General features: G+C 31.1%; 1 protein-coding gene across 1 annotated transcript in view; it reads right to left on the reverse strand.

Moving 5' to 3' along the window:
• Positions 1–12276, reverse strand: part of LOC145328618 (uncharacterized) — a 46418-nt gene extending 34142 nt beyond the window's left edge. The window contains exons 1-4 of the mRNA XM_080172374.1: positions 12138–12276; positions 9582–9655; positions 8214–8272; positions 1739–1808 (exon numbers count right to left, since the gene is read on the reverse strand). Coding sequence (XP_080028500.1) covers positions 1739–1808; positions 8214–8272; positions 9582–9655; positions 12138–12177 — 243 coding nt within the window. The 5' untranslated portion in view covers positions 12178–12276. The remainder of the gene's footprint in view (positions 1–1738; positions 1809–8213; positions 8273–9581; positions 9656–12137) is intronic.
• Positions 12277–20280: the final 8004 nt, after the last annotated feature.

The raw sequence follows: 20280 nt of genomic DNA on the forward strand, positions 1-20280 counted from the left end.
TCTTATACATCTAATCTTAATTTTGCTTTTAGTAATACAATTTTCAGTTGTTTAGAAAGAACACTTTGAATAAATGAGTGTGAGAACACCCAGACATGATTCATCTTCAATAATATGGGAAAATACAGGCATGTGCGGACAATGAGAATACTAGAAAAAAAAACTAAGACAAATATATGGATTTTTCTACCAAAAACATTATTTCTCTGTCTAATTTTGAGTTGCGCCATGGCATTTTCTCTTTTTTTAATATTTGTTTCATGCCCCTGACATAGCAGCAGTGGGTATTATTATTTAAGTTTCTTCTTGTAGTCCAAACTCGAACCCAACATTGTAATGACACGTTACCAAATACGAGGATTACATCCATAAAAAAAAGTTATTTTCAATGGTTAGTTATCAACCAAGTTTTATTCTAGAACTGTTTAGGGAACGGCTACTTCTTACAAACAAATATTGCTTTATAAAGATGCCTATCCCTCATTCATTTTTATTTAATTCGCCCTATTAACCAACTACAGTAGAAAGTACACAAAAATTGCCAAGAATCAATACAAATCTTCACGAAAAATTGTAAAACTCATGATCCAGCTGTTTTAAAGATATTCATTTACCCAAAAAACAAACATAACAAAATTCTGCACTACATTCTTAGCAATTCAAAATATTAAAATCAAAATAATTAAAGAAAAGATCTTCATTAGTTCTAATGAAAAATATATTTAATTTTTAGGTAAAAATTATAGAAAATATGCTAAGAACACATATAGGTACAATAAATCATGAAAGAGTTTAAACACATTTTATACTTTCAAGTTTATTTTCTTCTTATTCATATGAAGAAAAACTATTTTTCCTCCATATTTTCTGCAAGTAATCTGCTTTTTTTCTACATGTTTATTTATACAATATATTCTAAATTATGATTTAACAAACAGAAGGTATGGCAATTTAAAAAAAGTCATTCTTGTAAATTCAAGATTTCTTTTTTTACATTCGGAATAAAAATTAGTTTAGACAGTTTTAGGAATTTCTACTTTTTCTTTTTTTGTTTAGATTTTGCATGTAATGTAAAATACAAGCATTGTGTCTTAACTGTAATGTTTCAAATTACAATATGTATATTCATACATTCAACATTTTAAAAGATTATACAGCTTCTTATGCTATATAGTAGATGAATGTGTTTCTGTGTGTGTCAAATATGATATATATTATATAAGTACAGCTGGTTTCAAGCTATTTTGCGAATAAAAGGTTAAAACAAAAAGCCACAGAATACTATCATGTGCTTTATGGATAGGTTAAGATAGCGAAAACAATACATTAGTCTTGATAATGATCATTGTTAAGTGGCGTCAAAAAATATCGGCAATAAAGTTTTTCAACAGGTGCTCTTGTTTACAAGGATCTAATGGGATAAGACAGTGGCCGATAAATTGATGCACATTCCTAATGTTAATTTACAACATCACTCATTTTGTAGATTACTTTTTGTGGTTGAAACGTTTGGACTCTTAACTTAATAAATTAACCAATCTAAATTCATTAAAAGTCCCCAAAGTTGATAAGCCAAAGTTATCATAAACCTTTGAGGAATCGTGTTGTAAACAGCCAATTGTCCCATCTCTCTCACTCTCTCTTTCTTGCTTAGCTGACTCGTGCAAGGATAAAAAATAAGGAGAATATCCATAAGTAGCTAAGCTTGGAAACAACTAAAGGAATAAAGAAAATCTACCTGATGAATACAGAGGGCTGCATAGGTTGGCCAGGAACCCCCACACCATCCACATGTTTTGCTTGTACTTCTAAAATAAACATAAATTTAGGTATGAAGTAAGGTATTGCAATGTTATAATTAAGGCTTCTGATGTAGTTATCGATATCTGCCATAAATGTATTGAGCTTATACTGGAAACATTTCATACTTTTGTCATGTCAGGAATATGCTAAGGCCTTTAAGACAAAAGTTAGGCGACAAATTGGCTAGTTATCTTTAAGACATTTTGCCATAAGAATTTGCATTTTGTATTTTGTAAAGAAAGATTCATCTATAAAGGCTTTCGAAGTAAAAAAAAACATTTATTTCAATTCTCATGATTGCTCTATAAAATGGAAATTAATTTTAATTTTATTGATTTAATGTAATAGCATCTACTTAGTTAAATTACAATAAAAGATTAAACACAATAAACTCCAGGTATGTAAAGGGATAAGTAAGACAATGGCCAATACATTGATGTACATTCCCAATGATGATACACAAAATTTCTCCATTAGTAGGTAAATTACAATTAGAAGTTGAAACGTTTAGACACTCAACTAACCAATTAAAATTCAATGAAAGTTCCCAAAGCTGTTAAGCCAACGAATGAGAAAACGTTATTATAAAACTTTGGAGACTAATGTAATAAACAGCACAATGCCCCCTCCCTCCCTGATAAACTCTCTCTCTCTCTCTCTCTCTATGAATGCAGAATAGTTCAGGGATACAATTACAGGGATAGGACAGTGAAGGAAAATTTTATCTTCCGCTAATTTAAGGTGTTAAATTCTACCTTCCTTAGATTGTTGATACTTTTGGGAGGGGGATAAAGATTTTTTTATCTGCCATTAATATCTCCCTTCCTGATAATAATCCAAGTGGAAATCTATTTATTTGAAACAATCTCCAAGATTAACATTCTGCAAGTTTAATAAATACTTTATATTTTGAACATTTTTCTATATGTGACCAGTAAATAGATTTGGTACTTAAAGATTCCATTAAACCTCAGAGATCTGAAGCTACGTTGAAATCATCATCTTATAACTTTTTAGTTATCAAAACGTTTTTTCTATTTTATTTTCCTATTAGTAAAAATAACTACTTTACAAAATATCAACATACACTTTTGTTTCTCCTTATATTAGGGTAAGGAGGGGCAATAGTTGGTAATTTTTCGTTTTTTTAAAAAGGGGTAAATATTAATATTGCAATTAAAAGCTTGCAAAAAAGGCTAACAGTTCCTAAAAGGACATTATCCTAGGACATTTAGAAGTAGATCAAAATTGGACAAAAAGATTATGAAAAACGGCCACACAAGCAAAGTAAAGCACATTTTTTTTTTACAACGAGAAATTTCATTTTATACTTTTTTGTAGCCATGAACAAATTTCCTTCGGTCAAGTTTGCTGACATTCGACAAGGTTCAAGGTAAAAACTGACATTTTCCAGAGGTGGGTCGAAAAATACCATTTTTGCCCCGCTTCCATAATTGCCCCTCCTTACCCTAAACTTTTTTTTTCTCTCAACAGCAATATACACAAGATGACATTTTCATGTCAATTATTTTTGTTGATTTTTCAGATTCTTGACATAAAATATTGATGTTATAAAACCAAGATACAGTAATAGTAATAGTAATACAAGTAATAGATGTTATAAAACCAATTTTTTTTTAATATTATGATTATACATTTTGTTCTAAAATTTAGTGAACATACCTATTGTTTTTTTTTATACTTGGTAGCTTCAAAGAAAAGTAAAATATTAAAATATTGTTAAAAGAGAAACACAATACAAAAAAGTTTGCCAAAACATTTTTTTTCATTTCCAAGATGTAACCAGATTATTTTTTAAATGTCAAAAAGAAGAGACTTTGAATAATGATTTAGAAAAATAGGTCTCAACAAGCATGTCGAAAAAACTGAAAACGAAGCCAAATTAAACTATTTAGTCAAACCTTAGTACATAAAATACTGATCAATAATTTTTGTCCTTTATTCAATACAAAAAATCTTTTGAAATAAACAAGATTATCAAAATTTCAATGTTATGTTTCTTTTAAAATATATCAAGAATATGTGCTAAACCAACCAGAGTCAACTAAAATTGAGTCAAACACTTTGTTTAGGTCCATTAAAAGAATGTGAACTACTGCACTGGTAAAAGTAAACTAACCTAATATTTACTAAAACTTTACCTACACTATTTTTCAACAAAAATTGCAACATACATTCTCTTTCAATGAATTCTCTCTGCACCCCTTTCCTTTTACCCTAAACCATTTCCCTATATTAGTTAAGTGGTCCAACAAAAATGCATGAAACCTCCTCTGCATCAAATAATAAATAATGGATTAAAAATATGTCATGGTTTAGATGAATTGATACAAACTAATTCAAGTGAATAGACTTAAGAAAGGTAATGCCATATTTGTTGGAGAATTTTTGTCTTATCAAATGTCTTCTTCAAACTATGAAAGTTAATAGAACACATACATGAACAAATGTTCAAAACATAAGTGTTTTCAAAATCATTTGCTTTGTTCACTTGAAAACTAAATAGAACAAAATGATATGAGTTAGAAAAAAAGACTTGGCTGTAACTAATGCATGTTTATTTAGTTATATTGCAGTAACAGACCTTATTTACAGAGTAGCAATGCAAGTCCTCAGTGAGTAAACTATTTTGCAAATCTAATATGAGTAACCTTATAATCTACTCTTGTATGGAACAGTAAAGGGTATGCAATGGCAAAAAGTAACTATACAAAATTGGCTACAAACAAAATTCATTTTTAACTCATAATAAATGTACTTTTAATGAAGAAAACTAAAATATGATAAGTTTCTAAAATAAAGTACTGTATTGTATAATTTGCACAGATGGAGAAAAGTAAAGCATGTGCTTAATACTTAAACTATTTTTGAACCAAAAACATTTTAAAGTGATTGAAACAAACGTTCATTATGAACTCCTTTATGCTATTAATCATTATTTGAAAATTCATGAGTAGTTTTTAATATGAGTAATCTTATATTAAACAGTGATAATGCATCCTTAACGATTTATAAAGTTTATTTCAAATTGTTTAAACATGTAATTTTTCGACTCACATTATTGAATGTCTTACAGTGTGAGTAACTCTTTTTCTCTTTTATGAAACAGTAGGTAATGGGTTTACATTTGTGTTATCCTTGGTACTAAAATAGGAGGCCTACACTAATTTCCTAAACATTTCAATTAATAAATATATGAGACGAGTTGTAGATTTGTTTATATATAAAATACAGGAAAATGTAGGCAGGTAAGAACAAAAACTTTCTCTATTTTAACACTCTGTGATGCCAGGTTTAGTAAAATGTAGCCAGGTAAAGACTTACTATTCCTCTTATTTACTACTCTGTGATAAAATTAATTGCAGAGGTGGGTCTAGGAAAATGTAGCCAGGTAAAGACTTACTATTTCTCTTACTTACTACTCTATGATAACATGAATTGCAGAGGTAGATCCAGGAAAATGTAGCCAGGTAAGGACAAAATGGGCACAGAGATGAATAGAGGTATGAATGGGGATGAGAACTAAATCATACAATGCTACCAAAGTAACTTTTGGTAAGATATAATTTGATTGAAGAGGATAAGTAGAGATATTTTTTTTATAGAAATTAGAGGAACAGAAATTTTCAACTATTTTATAGCAATTTGAGCCATTTATTAGCAGTTATCTTTTTAATATAAAATCTTAAGAACAAAAATATTGGATACTTTAAGAAACCTTTTACAGTGGAATATTGTAATATATCAGTACTGCTACAGAACCATAATAAATTTAGGTATATTTTTTATAATATTCATGAATTTTAATAATTTGTTATTTTGCATGAACTTTGCAAATAGTGAAAATATTTGCACCATATGCACATTGCACCATTGCAATTGCACAAACTCTTTGTATGCTCATGAACTACGGGGTAAAGGTAAGGTTGTTTTGTAGGAGAAAGGTGTGATTTTAATGTAAAGAATTCACCAGTATTTCACATTTCAAAACTATTCAATAAATCAGTGAGTACATATGTCCAACTTAATATTATTAGAGATGGAGCCTAAAATTTCTTGTCTTAATTTCCAAGCTTATAGATTACAACTTACTTTGACCGTCTGTTCTCTCTATGTAGATGATCTTATCTTATTTCTTATTTCCATATAGGTTTAATTATTTGAATGTAAAATATATGCATTGTAAATAAATTCTAGTTTTAATCTATAATACAAAGTAGAACGATGTCTGTCTGTTTGTCTGTTTGTTTGTCTGTCTGTCTGTCTGTTTGTTTGTAGCGAAGGATCTCGCTAACCGCTGAACCGATCGGGTTCTCCTTTACAGGGTAGCTTCTCATAGGTCCCGGGAAGGTTTATAACTATTTTTTTGGGGGGTGGGACACCCCCAACCCCCCCCCCAAAAAAACAACCCCCTAAAAAAATTTTTCTTTTCTTTTTAAAACTAAAATTAAAATAGTGGGGTCGACTCCCCCCCCTCAAAATTTTTTTTTAAAATTTCCTTAAATCTAAAATACGAAAAATTGGTTTGATCAAACCTCTTGGGGCAAAACCCCTAGACGCTAGGGGCGAAGCCGCTAGTAATTCAATAATACAATATTGAGTAGAATAAAATACTTCATAATTATTTATGCAGTTACATATTGCCAAAATATAAAAATATTTTTAGCTTTTTATTATTTCCTTTATCCCTGTTTTAAACAGATTTCCTTATTTTATTTTGCAAGTAAAGTTATAAAAGTAAATCACTAGGCTATGCAATAGCTTTTTGCAGCATGGAGATTTGGTTTGGTTACTACTTAGGTTTGAGTCATATATATATAATAGGGTTATTCACATGTGTATTTTTAACTTCTGATGTAATAATAAATAATTAAAATTGAAAAATGATGCAAACAGATTTAAGAAATGTTATCATTTACTTTTTTTATTTGAGACTATTGAATAATAGAGATGCTAGGGGTTTAGGTTATGAAGTTTTTCATACCCCTTACCAAAATAACTCCTTCTAACATGTTCTTTATCAAAGATACATTCCAATGTCCTTGGCTTAACTCTCATGCCAAGGTTTGTTATTACTGGTTAAAAAAATCAATTAACCAATATTATGTTATCTAAAAAACGTTCTGTAATCTATGTTAAGAAAACAAGGAAATTAGAAAATTTCCTTTTAATAAACTATTTTTGTTTTACATCCTACAAAATATTCCTAGCAATTAAAAAGGAATAAAAGAATGTAAAATAACCAGACATAAGGCGTCAGAAAAAAGGAAAGGTTAATCTAAGAAAAATGCACTATTTACCAAAATAAGAAAAATTTTTAATTCAAAGATCTATTCAAGCTAGGTATACAAATATAGATAAGGGTCTAGTAGATAAAAATAGTTTTAATTTACTTATTCCTGTATTTCTGAAAAGTTTGACAAAAATGATTACTTAATTTTATAAAAATAGATGAGTAAAATGACTTTTTTCCTGGGTGCCAAAAACTTTAACCTCCTCCCCCCCCCCAGAAGTTACAAACAATTTATGATCATCTAGAAAAAGATGCCAAGAAACATTGGCCTGCTACCAAAATTATGGATTTTTCCATCAAATCTTAAAGGTTATGAATATCACGAAATAAATGTGTTTAGAGCATTATTGTCGTCATTAGATACTAATAGCATTATAAAAAGCACTTAGTATTTCGAAGGTAATACGGATGGTTCCATCCAAGATAATTTATGGAGAAAAAATATGTCTTTGTGAAAGAAAAAGTAAAATGTATCATTATCTGATGTTATTTGATGGTTAAACATATTATAATTTAAATAAATACTTTTTTGGTATATACATATGCACACATAGTGCATAATCAAATTAGATTATATCCCTATTTATAAAAAATGTAACGTTGAAATGAAGTGATATGTCATCAGCTAGAAAAGCTTTTTGCCTCTAACTTTTCCGCCTGTTCAATAAAACATTTTGTTTTCTCTATTATAACAAGGAGGTAAAGTTGAAGGCAAAATAGTTTTTCTTCAAAGGGGTAGTTGCACGAAATGCATTTGAACTTGAATTTAGTGAATCACAATTTTTTTCCATTTAAATGGTACAAACTATCTTTATAGAGCATATATTAATTTCAATTTTCAACACGCAGTTTTAAAATTATCAAGACTGAAATCGTGACTTTGACCTACACGAATTAGACATTTTTGGACGTATTTCAAAAACTGTCTGGTAAAAGGTTATTCTTATTTTAAATATCTTTATGGCTAACCTATAAATTAGCTCACATTCTACGAAACATTTAAAGGTTTACTTCTACAAGTATCCCCAACTCGTTAAATGCGCTTCGTGCAACTATCCCTTTAAAAATCCCCATTGAAAAAAATATTAAGAAATACCTGTGTTGTTTTCCATGTGCAATATATCTATGAATGTTGTCAAAAACTTCACCACATACCTAGAGAAGAAAAGAAAATTGGCTACTATTAACCAAGTACAAAATTTAAGGTATTACATCTTTTAGAACTTCCAATAGCAGTAGCAATTACAAAACCATAAAAAAAAACATTTTTTACTTGACAAAAAAAGTACGAACCCGGTAGTGTCGTAGTTTTAAGGTATCTCAGCTACTAAAAAAGTATGACGTTGTAACAACTAAAGAAAAAAAGTACATGATATAGCAAGTCATTCTTGCAAATATATCTATAATACAAAGTAGAATGATGTCTGTCCGTCCGTCCGTCTGAAGCTTAAGATCTCGGTAACCACAGAACCGATTGGATGCTACTCTTTAGGGTATATACCTATTGGTCCTGTGGTGGTTTTAAGCTATTTTCTTGGGGGGGGGGGGTGGGACACCCACAACCCTCCCAAAAACAAAAAATCCCCCCACCATTTTTTTGTTTTTTATTCAATTATTTCAAAATAAGTGGCAGCACTAGAAATACTTATTTTTTTTTAAAATTACCTCTTGGGACAAAGCCCCTAGAGGCTAGGGGCGAGGCCGCTAGTATTATATAAAGACTTATTTTTATTTTCAAAATAAATCAGTGCACAAATTGTATCCCAATATTAACAAAGCATTTTATGAACAAGTTTCTACCATAAACAATTTGCCACCCTTTCTCTACTCAACAATATTTTTAGATTCAGTAAGACCTTCCATATAAACAAGGATAGAAGAACACATTTAACCATCCACTAAACCAAAAAGGAAGATTTGCAGAGCAGTGTTGTTTATGTTCTTATAGTTCAGGAAAAAAAAAACTTGTAAAACAACAAGGAAGACTTTAAGCTTAGTTTTGCAGCTATAAAAACTATCTAATATTAAGGAAAACAGGAATTGAAAGGTTTATCTATAAAAACAACCAGGTAACATACACAAGTAATACTTAAAGGGTTCTATGACAAATGCAGAAGTCCCAAACGTCGGAGTGGACAAACGCAGGAGTGGACACTTAACCTAACCTATTTTAGACCATCTTATAAGTTTTTTAAATGCCTAACCCCTGCGTGGGGCTTATTTGTACATTCATATCTTAACCTAACCTAATCTGAATAGAAATACTTAATTAAATTAATATTTTAACACTCCTGCGTTTGTCCACTCCGACGTTTGGGACTCCTGCGTTTGTCATGGAACCGGTTTCTATATAGCGGCAATACAAAAATGTCTCTTCCTATTTCATGATCCCTTAGGTTTAAACATAAAGAAAGTAAGGCTTTTCAATCAATTAAACTATCATATTTTAAGAAAAAATAGTTACCTTGCAATAGAAAACTTCTTGGTTGATACAATGATTAAGACAAGCCGGGACAGGCACATCTATCCGGACAATATCTGAACAGTAAATTTTTGTAAGGTATGTCACAATATTTTGTGAATTATGACAAAAAACATTTTCCAGTATGGATTAATATCCCCTGGATTAGAACCAGTTCTCAGCAATACCGAAAATTATGTATTACAGACCATTTTCCAGGAAGATTAAAAGAAAAATACATTATTACCATTTCTAATGTTAGCCGGATCCTTCAGCTCTCGAGAGGCTAACAAAACTGATTTTAATCTTATAATTTTTCATTTTAATATCCACGAAAAGCTGTTTACAATACAATGCGATAAACAACTAGGTACCTAGTACTTTCCTGCATAATCATATTAATAAAAAAAACTTTTTTATGCTGTATTATTAACAATACCTAATCAAAATAGAAAATTGAAAACTAGGTACATACTAGCAGAAGATAATTCTTTTCGAATAGTTTAGGTACAAATGTCGTTTATTGTCAAAAAAAAAGAAATAATTGCTATTTATAAAATACAAAATGGAATTAAAAATTTCAATATTGATATTCCCTAAATCAATTTTACGTCGTAAATGCAATAATCGTTTCGTATATTTTTCTACAAATAGCAGAACAAATGTGAAATTTATGATAATTTTAGTAAATATTACTCATAGGTTCAAAATGTACATCATATTTTTTTATCTGTGTAATTACTTTCTGAGACTTTTAGCTTACATGTAAAATATAAAATAAGTTTTAACATTAATTTGGCCTATAATAAGCAGAATAATAATAAGTTCATAAAGTAATGTTAGAGAAAGCATATTATATACCTAGTTAAGTAATAACTAATAACAGACTCTTTTGAATAAAAATTAACAAAATGTACAGAGTATTTCTATTGCAAGCGTGTTTACCTAAATGTTAAAGAGTAGAGTCTAAATATTTAATGAGTTACAGATAATACAAAAATAGAGTAGATGTGCTACTTCCAAATAATTTAATATTGAAAGTAATAATTACAATTATGAATATGTTTACATATAATATTTTACTCCAATATTTGCATAAGACATAACAAAATATGTTATAGCAATTGTTAAAAAAGAAGATAGCTTGTAATATATTTATTAGAAGAGAGAGAAGCTACTAATAATTTCTTGTCAATGCATGCAATTGTTATACATACAGTTTCTACACAGTCGAAAATTCTATGTGGTCTACAGTACTGTCTCTACGCTAGAGACAATGTTATCTCACTGACAAACATTAAACGCATAGACGTCCAAGGGTGGGGAAAAGTGGTGTTTACACCCCTCAAACTTTGGATCCATTCATTTTACCCCCTTATCATTTTTAAAAATACATTAATTTATCCCCTTCCTCAAACTTTCGAAACCCCTTATTTTACCTAAAAGCTTGGACGTCACTGATACACTTGAGGTAGAAATTTATTAAAATGTGACCGAGTTGACTGTGTTTTTTTAAGGGCATAATCTTCCTTGTTAACATTGTTTGATCTAACATATGTTAAGTTGTGTTACTTATTATGACAAATAAAAATATTTAATATCAGAAATTACATATAACACAAATATTTCATAATAAATATCTCTAGCTTAATATGTCAGGTTCATTTGAAAGATTTTTCGATGGTCAGAATCCTATTATATAAAGTACTAAGCTTTTTTGTCTGTAGCGAAGGACCACTGAACCGATATGGTTCTCTTTTAGAGGAAAGTTTCGTATACCTAGGCCCTGAGATGGTTTTAGGCTATTTTTTTTATTTTTATAACCAAGTCTTTATATGGTTTTAAGCTATTTTTCTGCCCTTCCATATCCTTTCGAATTTAGAGCTCCTAGATGCTAGTGGAGCAGCCGCTAGTAAGATATATTAGACTAAGTTAAGTGAAAAAATGGATTTATTATTACTTGGATATTACACCAGATTATCCTATACTCAAATGAAGTAAACTTGTAGCAGACTTAACTAACGATCTCCCCATCCACCCCTTTACCCAATCCCCTTTCCTCCTACTGGTCGAACGAACTAACCAATAAATGATGTCCATGTTAGCAACCTTAATTGACGACGATTTTTCCCCTGTTAGGTATTATATCCTCGTATATTCTATACCTATACATTAATGAAAGTGATAAATGAAGTTTAGTTGGCAATTTTAGTTAAGCATTATGAGAGTTAGGTACCTTCTTACTTAGTTAAATATCCTACATAAAACTATCCCCTTTAGAAAAAAACAAGCGACTGCGCTCCTATCATCTAGAAGCTCTGTATTTGAAGGAGTAGGGAAAATAGCCTAAAACTAAACTTTTAAATAAAAATTAAATACCAAGCCTAAAACCATCTATGAACAATAACATATTAGAAGCATCTATAAAATTTTTTCTTTGAAGAACTCAATCAGTTCAGTAGTCATCGAAATATTAAGCAACAGAGAAAATAAACCTTACTACTTTATATAATAGGATATAATGCTTAATAACTTATATAAACAAAATAGTTTACTTACCACTAGTAAGAGCTTTCAAGCTCTCAAACGCTTGAGACATTTTATCTGAAAAAAAGTATGTTGATTCAGTTTGTGGCTGTGTATATTCTGGAAATTATTGCCAATTTATGTCAATAGAAACTTTGTAAAAAAAAAGCGTAAATTTTATCTACACTGAGATGTGATTTTAATTAGGAAATTGGTCTATGGAAATTTTTTGCATTGCATAGGTATGTCATATATTAAATAGGTTTAAAACAAGATTTTACAAATTCTTGATAATTTTGGGGGAAATGGTCCAAATCTAACCTAAAGATTACAAAATAAGATATTCAAATTCTTTTAAATCTTGCCTACCTGCTTAGTTTCTATTCTTAAGTATGAAATTGAGTAAGATAACTGCCATACGAGGTCCGATTAAGTCTTGATAAAACTTAAGATAAAATATCATTTATATTTCAGAAAATAAAGCTTCTACCAAAACCATTCTTATCCAGGAGGAAGGGAAACCCCATTGGACTGTAGTTACACTGATACCCCAAGTTTTATAACTCCGTCATTTTATTCGGAAGGTAGTGTCAAAACTTTTCTAACCTACAGAAAGAGTAATTTTATCATTAACATAGGAGATGTATTAAAATATGACGTCCATTGTCTTATCCCTAAAAAATCCCTGGTCTTTTATATCCTATTGTTCCATCCCCTGGCAATGTGGGAAATAGCAACAAACTTCAAGAATTTAAATTGATTAAAATCTAAAAGAAGTACATATTAATGCGCACCTTAGTACTAGTTCTTCTTTCTAGTACCAGTCATTAACGAGATAAACATCATTAAAAGAAGGCTGTCAATGACAAAGTTAAAAAAAATAGAAGCCATAATCTGATTTAATATTTCGATGGTAAAAACAAAATCATTTAAATTTCTACTTCATCAATTAAATATCGTAAAAATATTAATGTTTAAAGTTAAAGCCATCATAGAATTATACTATGTTGTATATTGAAAAATTGTATTATTGAGGTTCTTTAAAGAATAACTTTGAATTTCTTGGCAACATCTAATAGGTCAAGTGACTTTAAATGCCACTAATTACGAATAGTTTTCTTTGTTGATAACAATTTTAATGTTAGTTCATTAGTTTCAGAAAGCCTTACACATTATATCAATGATTATTATCTTAGACAAGGTAAAAAGAACAAAAAATCTCAATCTCAAAAAATGTAAATCCTGTAGGTACCCACCCAATTTTAACAAATCATTTTATCTTAGATTTTCCTTGTAAATGAGGTTGGTACCTAAGTAATTATAAAATTAAATGTTTATTATAAAAATGTAATCATAGCTACAAAAAAGTAACGATTACGAATAAAGTGCATTCAACTCCAAATGTTATGGTGATAATATCCCTTCAACTGCAAGTGGACCACTAAACTAATATATCAATAGAAAACTTATTTGTGATGCTTATTTAAGATTAGGTTGGGTTTTATTTTTGGGTTGGGAAAGCTCTGCAGGGCTTGTACCCATCCAAAACGGATACCCACAGGGTTTGTAATTCCTAGCAAAAACAGTTTTAAAAAAAATAAAGGAGAGAAGGGGGAATTATGTAGTCCACAAAGATTTAGAGGAGATAATACCATGTTGATCATGGACTGGTAATACTTTATACAACACAGCTTTAAAAAAAGAAGTATTTCCCATTGAACCAGGAACAGCAGTCATAAAATTTAATTACAAAACATTTTTGAGATAACTACCTAGTTAATATTAAAAATAAATATTTTATCTATCTAAAATATCTTTGCTACAAACCTTAGCAAGAAGAAAATAATTGGATTTTTAATATTATATCATTTGCTTCTGACATTTTACCAACGTTTTGTGCAAAAACATAAAGAAAATCTAATACTGTTCGACTTGAGGAAAAGTTTGAGTTAGCAAAAGTATATTTTTAAGTACCTACTGATATTCATAACATCTGAATATAACACTAATAATTCAGTTTCAATTCTTTAACTTTCAGTTGAACGTTTTTCTTGTTGATACAATAAAACTTCATGACACCTGTTTTAACACATAAATGACACATTTATTTTTCATAACATTCATCCCTGTTCTTGTTCCAGCAAAGTTGAGTTTGTGTGATGTGACTCACGGCAGAAAAATCTGCATTTATGATGTAAAATGTTGCATGCCATTCTCACAACAAAAACAACAATTATGTACTTCTCTAGTATACATTTGCAAACTATTACACAAAAATACATTTATAGCCTTGTTACAAAATAATGTGTGATGTGTCACTAGGTATGTGCAGTTTCACCTTTTTAAAACTATAAAAAAAACTATTTTTTTGCAGAATAATGTCCATAGCTATAGCAGGAAATGATACTATATTACTGTTTGTAAGCTGAAAAAGGAAGAAATTAGAGAAAATAAGGGAAAGGTAAGGGTTAGAAAGAGTAGGGGAAAAGGTGATACAGTGACAAGGAGAGAGAGATAGAGAGATGGAGAGAGCAACAGGAGGATAAAAAACTTGCAAAGTATAGCACTGCACACCAAATTATCAACTCACTAAACATATAAAAAGTACATATACTAACTAAACACTTTAATAGAGTCTAGATAGGTGGATAGTTGTTGGTGGGTAGCTAATTTTTATATATCACACACAGACAAAAACACACACACACAAACACACGCAGGCGCGCTGGTGCTTACGCAATGTGTTACGATGCAATGGCAACTTTCCTACTTGTTCAGTGTGTACAGAAAGAGGTGTCATTCAGAGAGAGAGAGAAAAACAGAAAGGTTTCATTCAGCTAGAGATATAGAAGGAAAGAAGCATGAAGAGAGAGAGAGAAAACAGAGACTGTGGCCTAAAGAACAGCACAGCTCCCTAGAAGGAAAGAGAGGCTACACACACACACACATAAACACATTCACACACACACACACATTATTTCTCTCTCAAAATCAGACACACACACACAGAATTACACTAACATACATTATATTCTTTACTAATCTATGAATAAAGAGAAAGAAAAGGGGTACCAGCTCTATACCTATATATATATATAACCAACCACCTACCCAAATATAAATTGATCAAGGGGGGTCCTAGGAAAAAATAGAGGTTTAGAATTATTCAGATCTTTCTTCTCTATCTTTTCAAAGTTTCCAGACTCGTTTTATAGATAAAAAGAGAGAATAGGAAAAAATTCATTGATAATAACATATAGTACGAGAAACTAATGTAAGATTGAATAGAGAAAATCCCATAAAATCAATTAGGTTTATAGGTACTTGTACAATTTTTTTTAATGGCAATGGCCTTAAAAAGTCTTTATACAATTCTTCTGTATAGCTAAACCTAAAATATAAACCGCACATTAGATAGAAAAAAATATAAATCTCAGAGAATTGAAGAAAAAACAAGAAAAATCTAGCTTTGAAGTTTGGAGTATTTTTATAATTTACTTCCCGGATTTTTTTCTTTTTTAAGTTGTTATAAAGAAACACTAGAAAAATCCTCTGACTTTCCTTCCTTAATAAATCACCTCCCCTTTATACTCCATTCCCATTAGTAATATATTATATATACATAGAAAAGTCTGTTAAAAGTGTAGATAGATAGATCTATATAAATATTGTACTTGCGTCATACAGTTACGTCACAATCAAAACATTGTCAGTAAATGTTTAATATTTAAACAAATATTTAATATAAGTTTCTTTAGAAAACAATAAAAATTCCACAATAACTTTTATGTTTGTTATTGTCGTCTGTTTTTATTTTATGTCACCCTTACTTAGGCTCTAAATGTAAATAATAAATATTTACTAAAGTAAGACGACCTTGTCCATGTGTACAATAGTTAGGTTTCTTTTGAAATTGCGGGAAATAGTAACATTTCCACTAAATAATAAGGATTTAATTTTATAAAAGGGAAATATCTGTAGAACAGCTCGAATATTTTGTATTGTGCTTATTAATGAAACTTCTTGATGGTCTGTAGGAAAATTATATTTTAGACTATGAGGTATAATGTATTTAAAGAATCCTTAAGTTTGAGGGACAATGAGTCTAGCAGTTTATGAGATCGTTATGAACATACATACACAAACATCAAATGGTTATATTTTTTCATGATTAATTTTTGAATAAATTTGAACCTATTACAATCAAGATTAACTATATATCTTAATTTATCATATAAAGGATTTTTAGTAGCGAAGCTACTCTATAATTCACTTTGTCCGTCCGTCCGTCCGTCCGTCCGTCAGTCAGTCCGTCAGTCCGTAACGCTATGGGGGAAATGGGATTTACTCAGCTCCTATAAAAGATAGAATGCTGAAATTTTTTGACAACATTCCCATCATTAAGGAGCACAATTGACTATATAACATCATTGGCGTTCGGACCGATTTATAGCAGGTTTTAGGCTATTTTTATATTTTTCACATTTTTCTCCATATCTTCAGTGTTTATGGTCCGATTTTCAAAATTTTTTCAGTTACAGATATCAAAATTAAATGAAGGCCAGACTGCCTTTTCAGCAGGTTTTAGGCTATTTTTATATTTTTCTCCATATCTTCAGTGTTTATGGTCCAATTTCCAAAATTTTTTCAGTTATAGATATCAAAATTAAATTTTCCGTCTTTTAAAGAAAACAACCATGACGGCTAGACTGCCTTTTTAGCAGGTTTTAGGCTGTTTTTTTATATATTTAACATTTTTCTCCATATCTTCAGTGTTTATAGTCCGATTTTCAAAATTTTTCAGTTATATATATCAAAATTAATTTCCGGTCTTTTAAACAAAATAACCATGACGGCCAGACTGCCTTTTTTGCAGTTACATTTCTTCGAAATTAAGTCATGGGATGGTTATTATATCTGCTCCCCCTGTTTTTAAATACAATAAAGGTACTAAGAAAGAGAAGGAATGTCTGATTGAGCCAATAGGAGAATCGCATCGGTACATACATTTAATTTCATTGGTTAAAATTTTGTACACATCTTGTTACGAATGCATGTTTTTTTTCATTTCATACATAGTTAAAAGTCAGCTGTAAACAGTATATTTTCTTAGTAGAAAGCTTTGCGGAATCAGAAATAATTGCCCAAAAATTTCGTTTAAATTTGAAAGCTTAGTAACGAGGTGGATTCTTAAAAAAAAGTTAGGCTGGCTACTCGCTGGTGAGGCAAAATTATTTTTGTGAAAAATCCTCCAAAATCGAATAAAAAAAGGGGGGGGGGGGGCGTAATGACATAAGCTCTTAAACCGTGAGCAAAATGGTCTAAATATTGAGCTAGACCCTTCAAACTTGGTATATAAGCCTAGTCTTATAGGTATTACATCTAAATGGCCAAAAAATCCAAAAATTTTTATTTTTAGGTTAGGTTAGGTAAGAAAAACCCTGCGGAAATGGGGTTTTTAGGCTTTTTTGGTCTATTTTGATGTGGAAACTTGCCTTAAATTGTTTTTTCTTAGGGTTTCAACTTAAATACACTGTATCTATTCATATGGACATTATTTAAGATGATTCAGCAAGTCGGGGACCGACCCCAGGGGGCTAGGTGGGTGGCCCGCAGGGGTTAAGTTCATTTTTCCCAAGATATTTGTTGTGATACATCAAATTATAGGTTTTTTAGGTCAAGGAACTCAAATTCAGAGCTAAAATAAGCATTAGACTAATCTGAAGCTAGCCCCAGCGGGCTAGGTTGGTGGCCCGCAGGGGTTAAGTGCATTTTTTCTAATATATATCTTGTTATATATCAAACTATAGGTTTTTTAGGTCAAGAAACTCAAATTCTGAGCGAAAATTAGCATTAGACTGACCTGAAGCTAACCCCCCCGGGCTAGGTTGGTTTTCTGCAGGGCTTAAGAGCATTTACCTAACCTAACCTAGAAACTTACTTATATTTTTACAGGTTTTTTCTTAAAACTCTGTCTATTAATGAAGACTTTATTTAAGATAATCCAGCAAGTCGGGGACCGACCCCAGCGGGCTAGGTGGGTGGCCCGCAGGGGTTAAGTGCATTTTCCCCAATATATATGATGTGATACATCAAATGATATGTTTTTTAGGTCAAAGAACTCAAATTCAGAGCTAAAATAAGCATTAGAATAATCTGAAGCTAACCCCAGCGGGCTAGCTGGGTTGCCCACAGGGCTTAAGTGCATTTTACCTAAGCTAACCTAGAAACTTACATTTATTATTTTTTTTAGGTTTTTTTCTAGAATAAACTGTCCATTCATGAGGACCTTATTTCAGATGATTCAGCAAGTCGAAGACCGACCCCAGCGGGCTAGGTGGATGGCCTGCAGGGGTTAAGTGCATTTTCCCCAATATATATGTTGTGATAATCCAATTATATGTTTTTAGTTGACTCAAATTCAGAGCTGATATAAGCATTAGACTAATCTGAAGCTAACCACAGCGGGCTAGATAGGTAGCCCACAGGGCTTAAGTGCATTTTACCTAACCTAACCTAGAAACTTACATTTAATATTTTTTTTTAGGTTTTTTTTCAAATAAACTGTCCATTCATGAGGACCTTATTTCAGATGATCCAGCAAGTCGAAGACCGACCCCAGCGGGCTAGGTGGGTGGCCCGCAGGGGTTAAGTTCATTTTTCCCAAGATATTTGTTGTGATACATCAAATTATAGGTTTTTTAGGTCAAGAAACTCAAATTTATAGCTAATAAGAGCATCAGACTAATCTGAAGCTAGTCCCAGCGGGCTAGGTGGGTTGCCTGCAAGTCTTAAGTGCATTTTACCTAACCTAACCTAGAACCTTACTTGTTTTTTTTATGGTTTTTTTCTGGAATAAACTGTGTCTATTTATTAGAACATTATTTAAGATTAAAGACCCCAGCAGGCTAGGTGCGTGGCCCGCAGGGGTTAAGTGCATTTTTAGTTGTCATACATAAAATTATAGTTTTTTTAGGTCCAGAAATTCAAAGGGGTAGTTTCACGAAATGCATTTGAACTTAATTTAGTGAACTGCATAGTTTTTCCTGGTTAATTTGTTAAACTACATTTATATGGCATATATTTGAAAGAATTTCAATTTTGATAGTACCTACAATGTTAGCGGTGGAAGAATTTAATATGCTAATAGGATACAATTTTTTAATTTAATGTATACCACATACCACGAAAAAACTAGAATCAGGTTGCTATTGTGTTTTTTTTAGCTCCAAATTGACTTTAAAAACCTATAGTTTGATGTATAACAACACATAATTTGGAAAATTTACCCCTGCAGGCCACCCACCTAATCCGCGGGGGTTAGCCTTAGGTCAGTCTAATGCTTAAAATAGCTCTGAATTTGAGTTTCTTGACATAAAAAACCTATAATTTGATGTATGACAACACATACTTTAGAAAAAATGCACTACACCCCTGTGGGCCACCCACCTAGCCCGCTGGGGTCGGTCCCCAACTTGCTGGATTATCTAAATTAATGTCCTCATTAATAGACACAGTTTGTTCAAGGAAAAAACCAAAAAGAATAAGTAAGTATCTAGGTTAGGTTAGGTAAAATGCACATAAGCCCTGTGGAAAATCTACCTAGCCCGCAGGGGTTAGCTTCAGGTAAGTCTTATGCCAATTTTAGCTCTGAATTTGAGTTTCTTGACCTTAAAAACCTTCATTTTGATATATAACAAGATCTATATTGGAAATAATGCATTTAACCCCTGCGGGCCACCAACCTAGCCCGCTGGGGCTAGTTTCAGATTAGTCTTATGCTAATTCTAGCTCTGAATTTGGGTTAACTGACCTAAAAAACTTATAATTTGATGTATCGTAACATATATATTGGGAAAAATGCACTTAACCCCTGCGGGCCACCCACCTAGCCCGCTGGGGTCGGTCCCCGACTTGCTGGATCATCTTAAATAAAGTCTTCATTAATAGACACAGTTTATTCAAGAAAAAAACCTGTAAAAATATAAGTAAGTTTCTAGGTTAGGTTAGGTAAATGCTCTTAAGCCCTGCAGAAGACCAACTTAGCCCGGGGGGGTTAGCTTCAGGTCAGTCTAATGCTAATTTTCGCTCAGAATTTGAGTTTCTTGACCTAAAAAACCTATAGTTTGATATATAACAAGATATATATTAGAAAAAATGCACTTAACCCCTGCGG

The sequence above is a fragment of the Acartia tonsa genome, chromosome 1 (genome assembly GCF_053477335.1).
Source record: "Acartia tonsa isolate MP-2025a chromosome 1, ASM5347733v1, whole genome shotgun sequence".
NCBI classification, from domain to species: Eukaryota; Metazoa; Arthropoda; class Copepoda; order Calanoida; family Acartiidae; genus Acartia; species Acartia tonsa.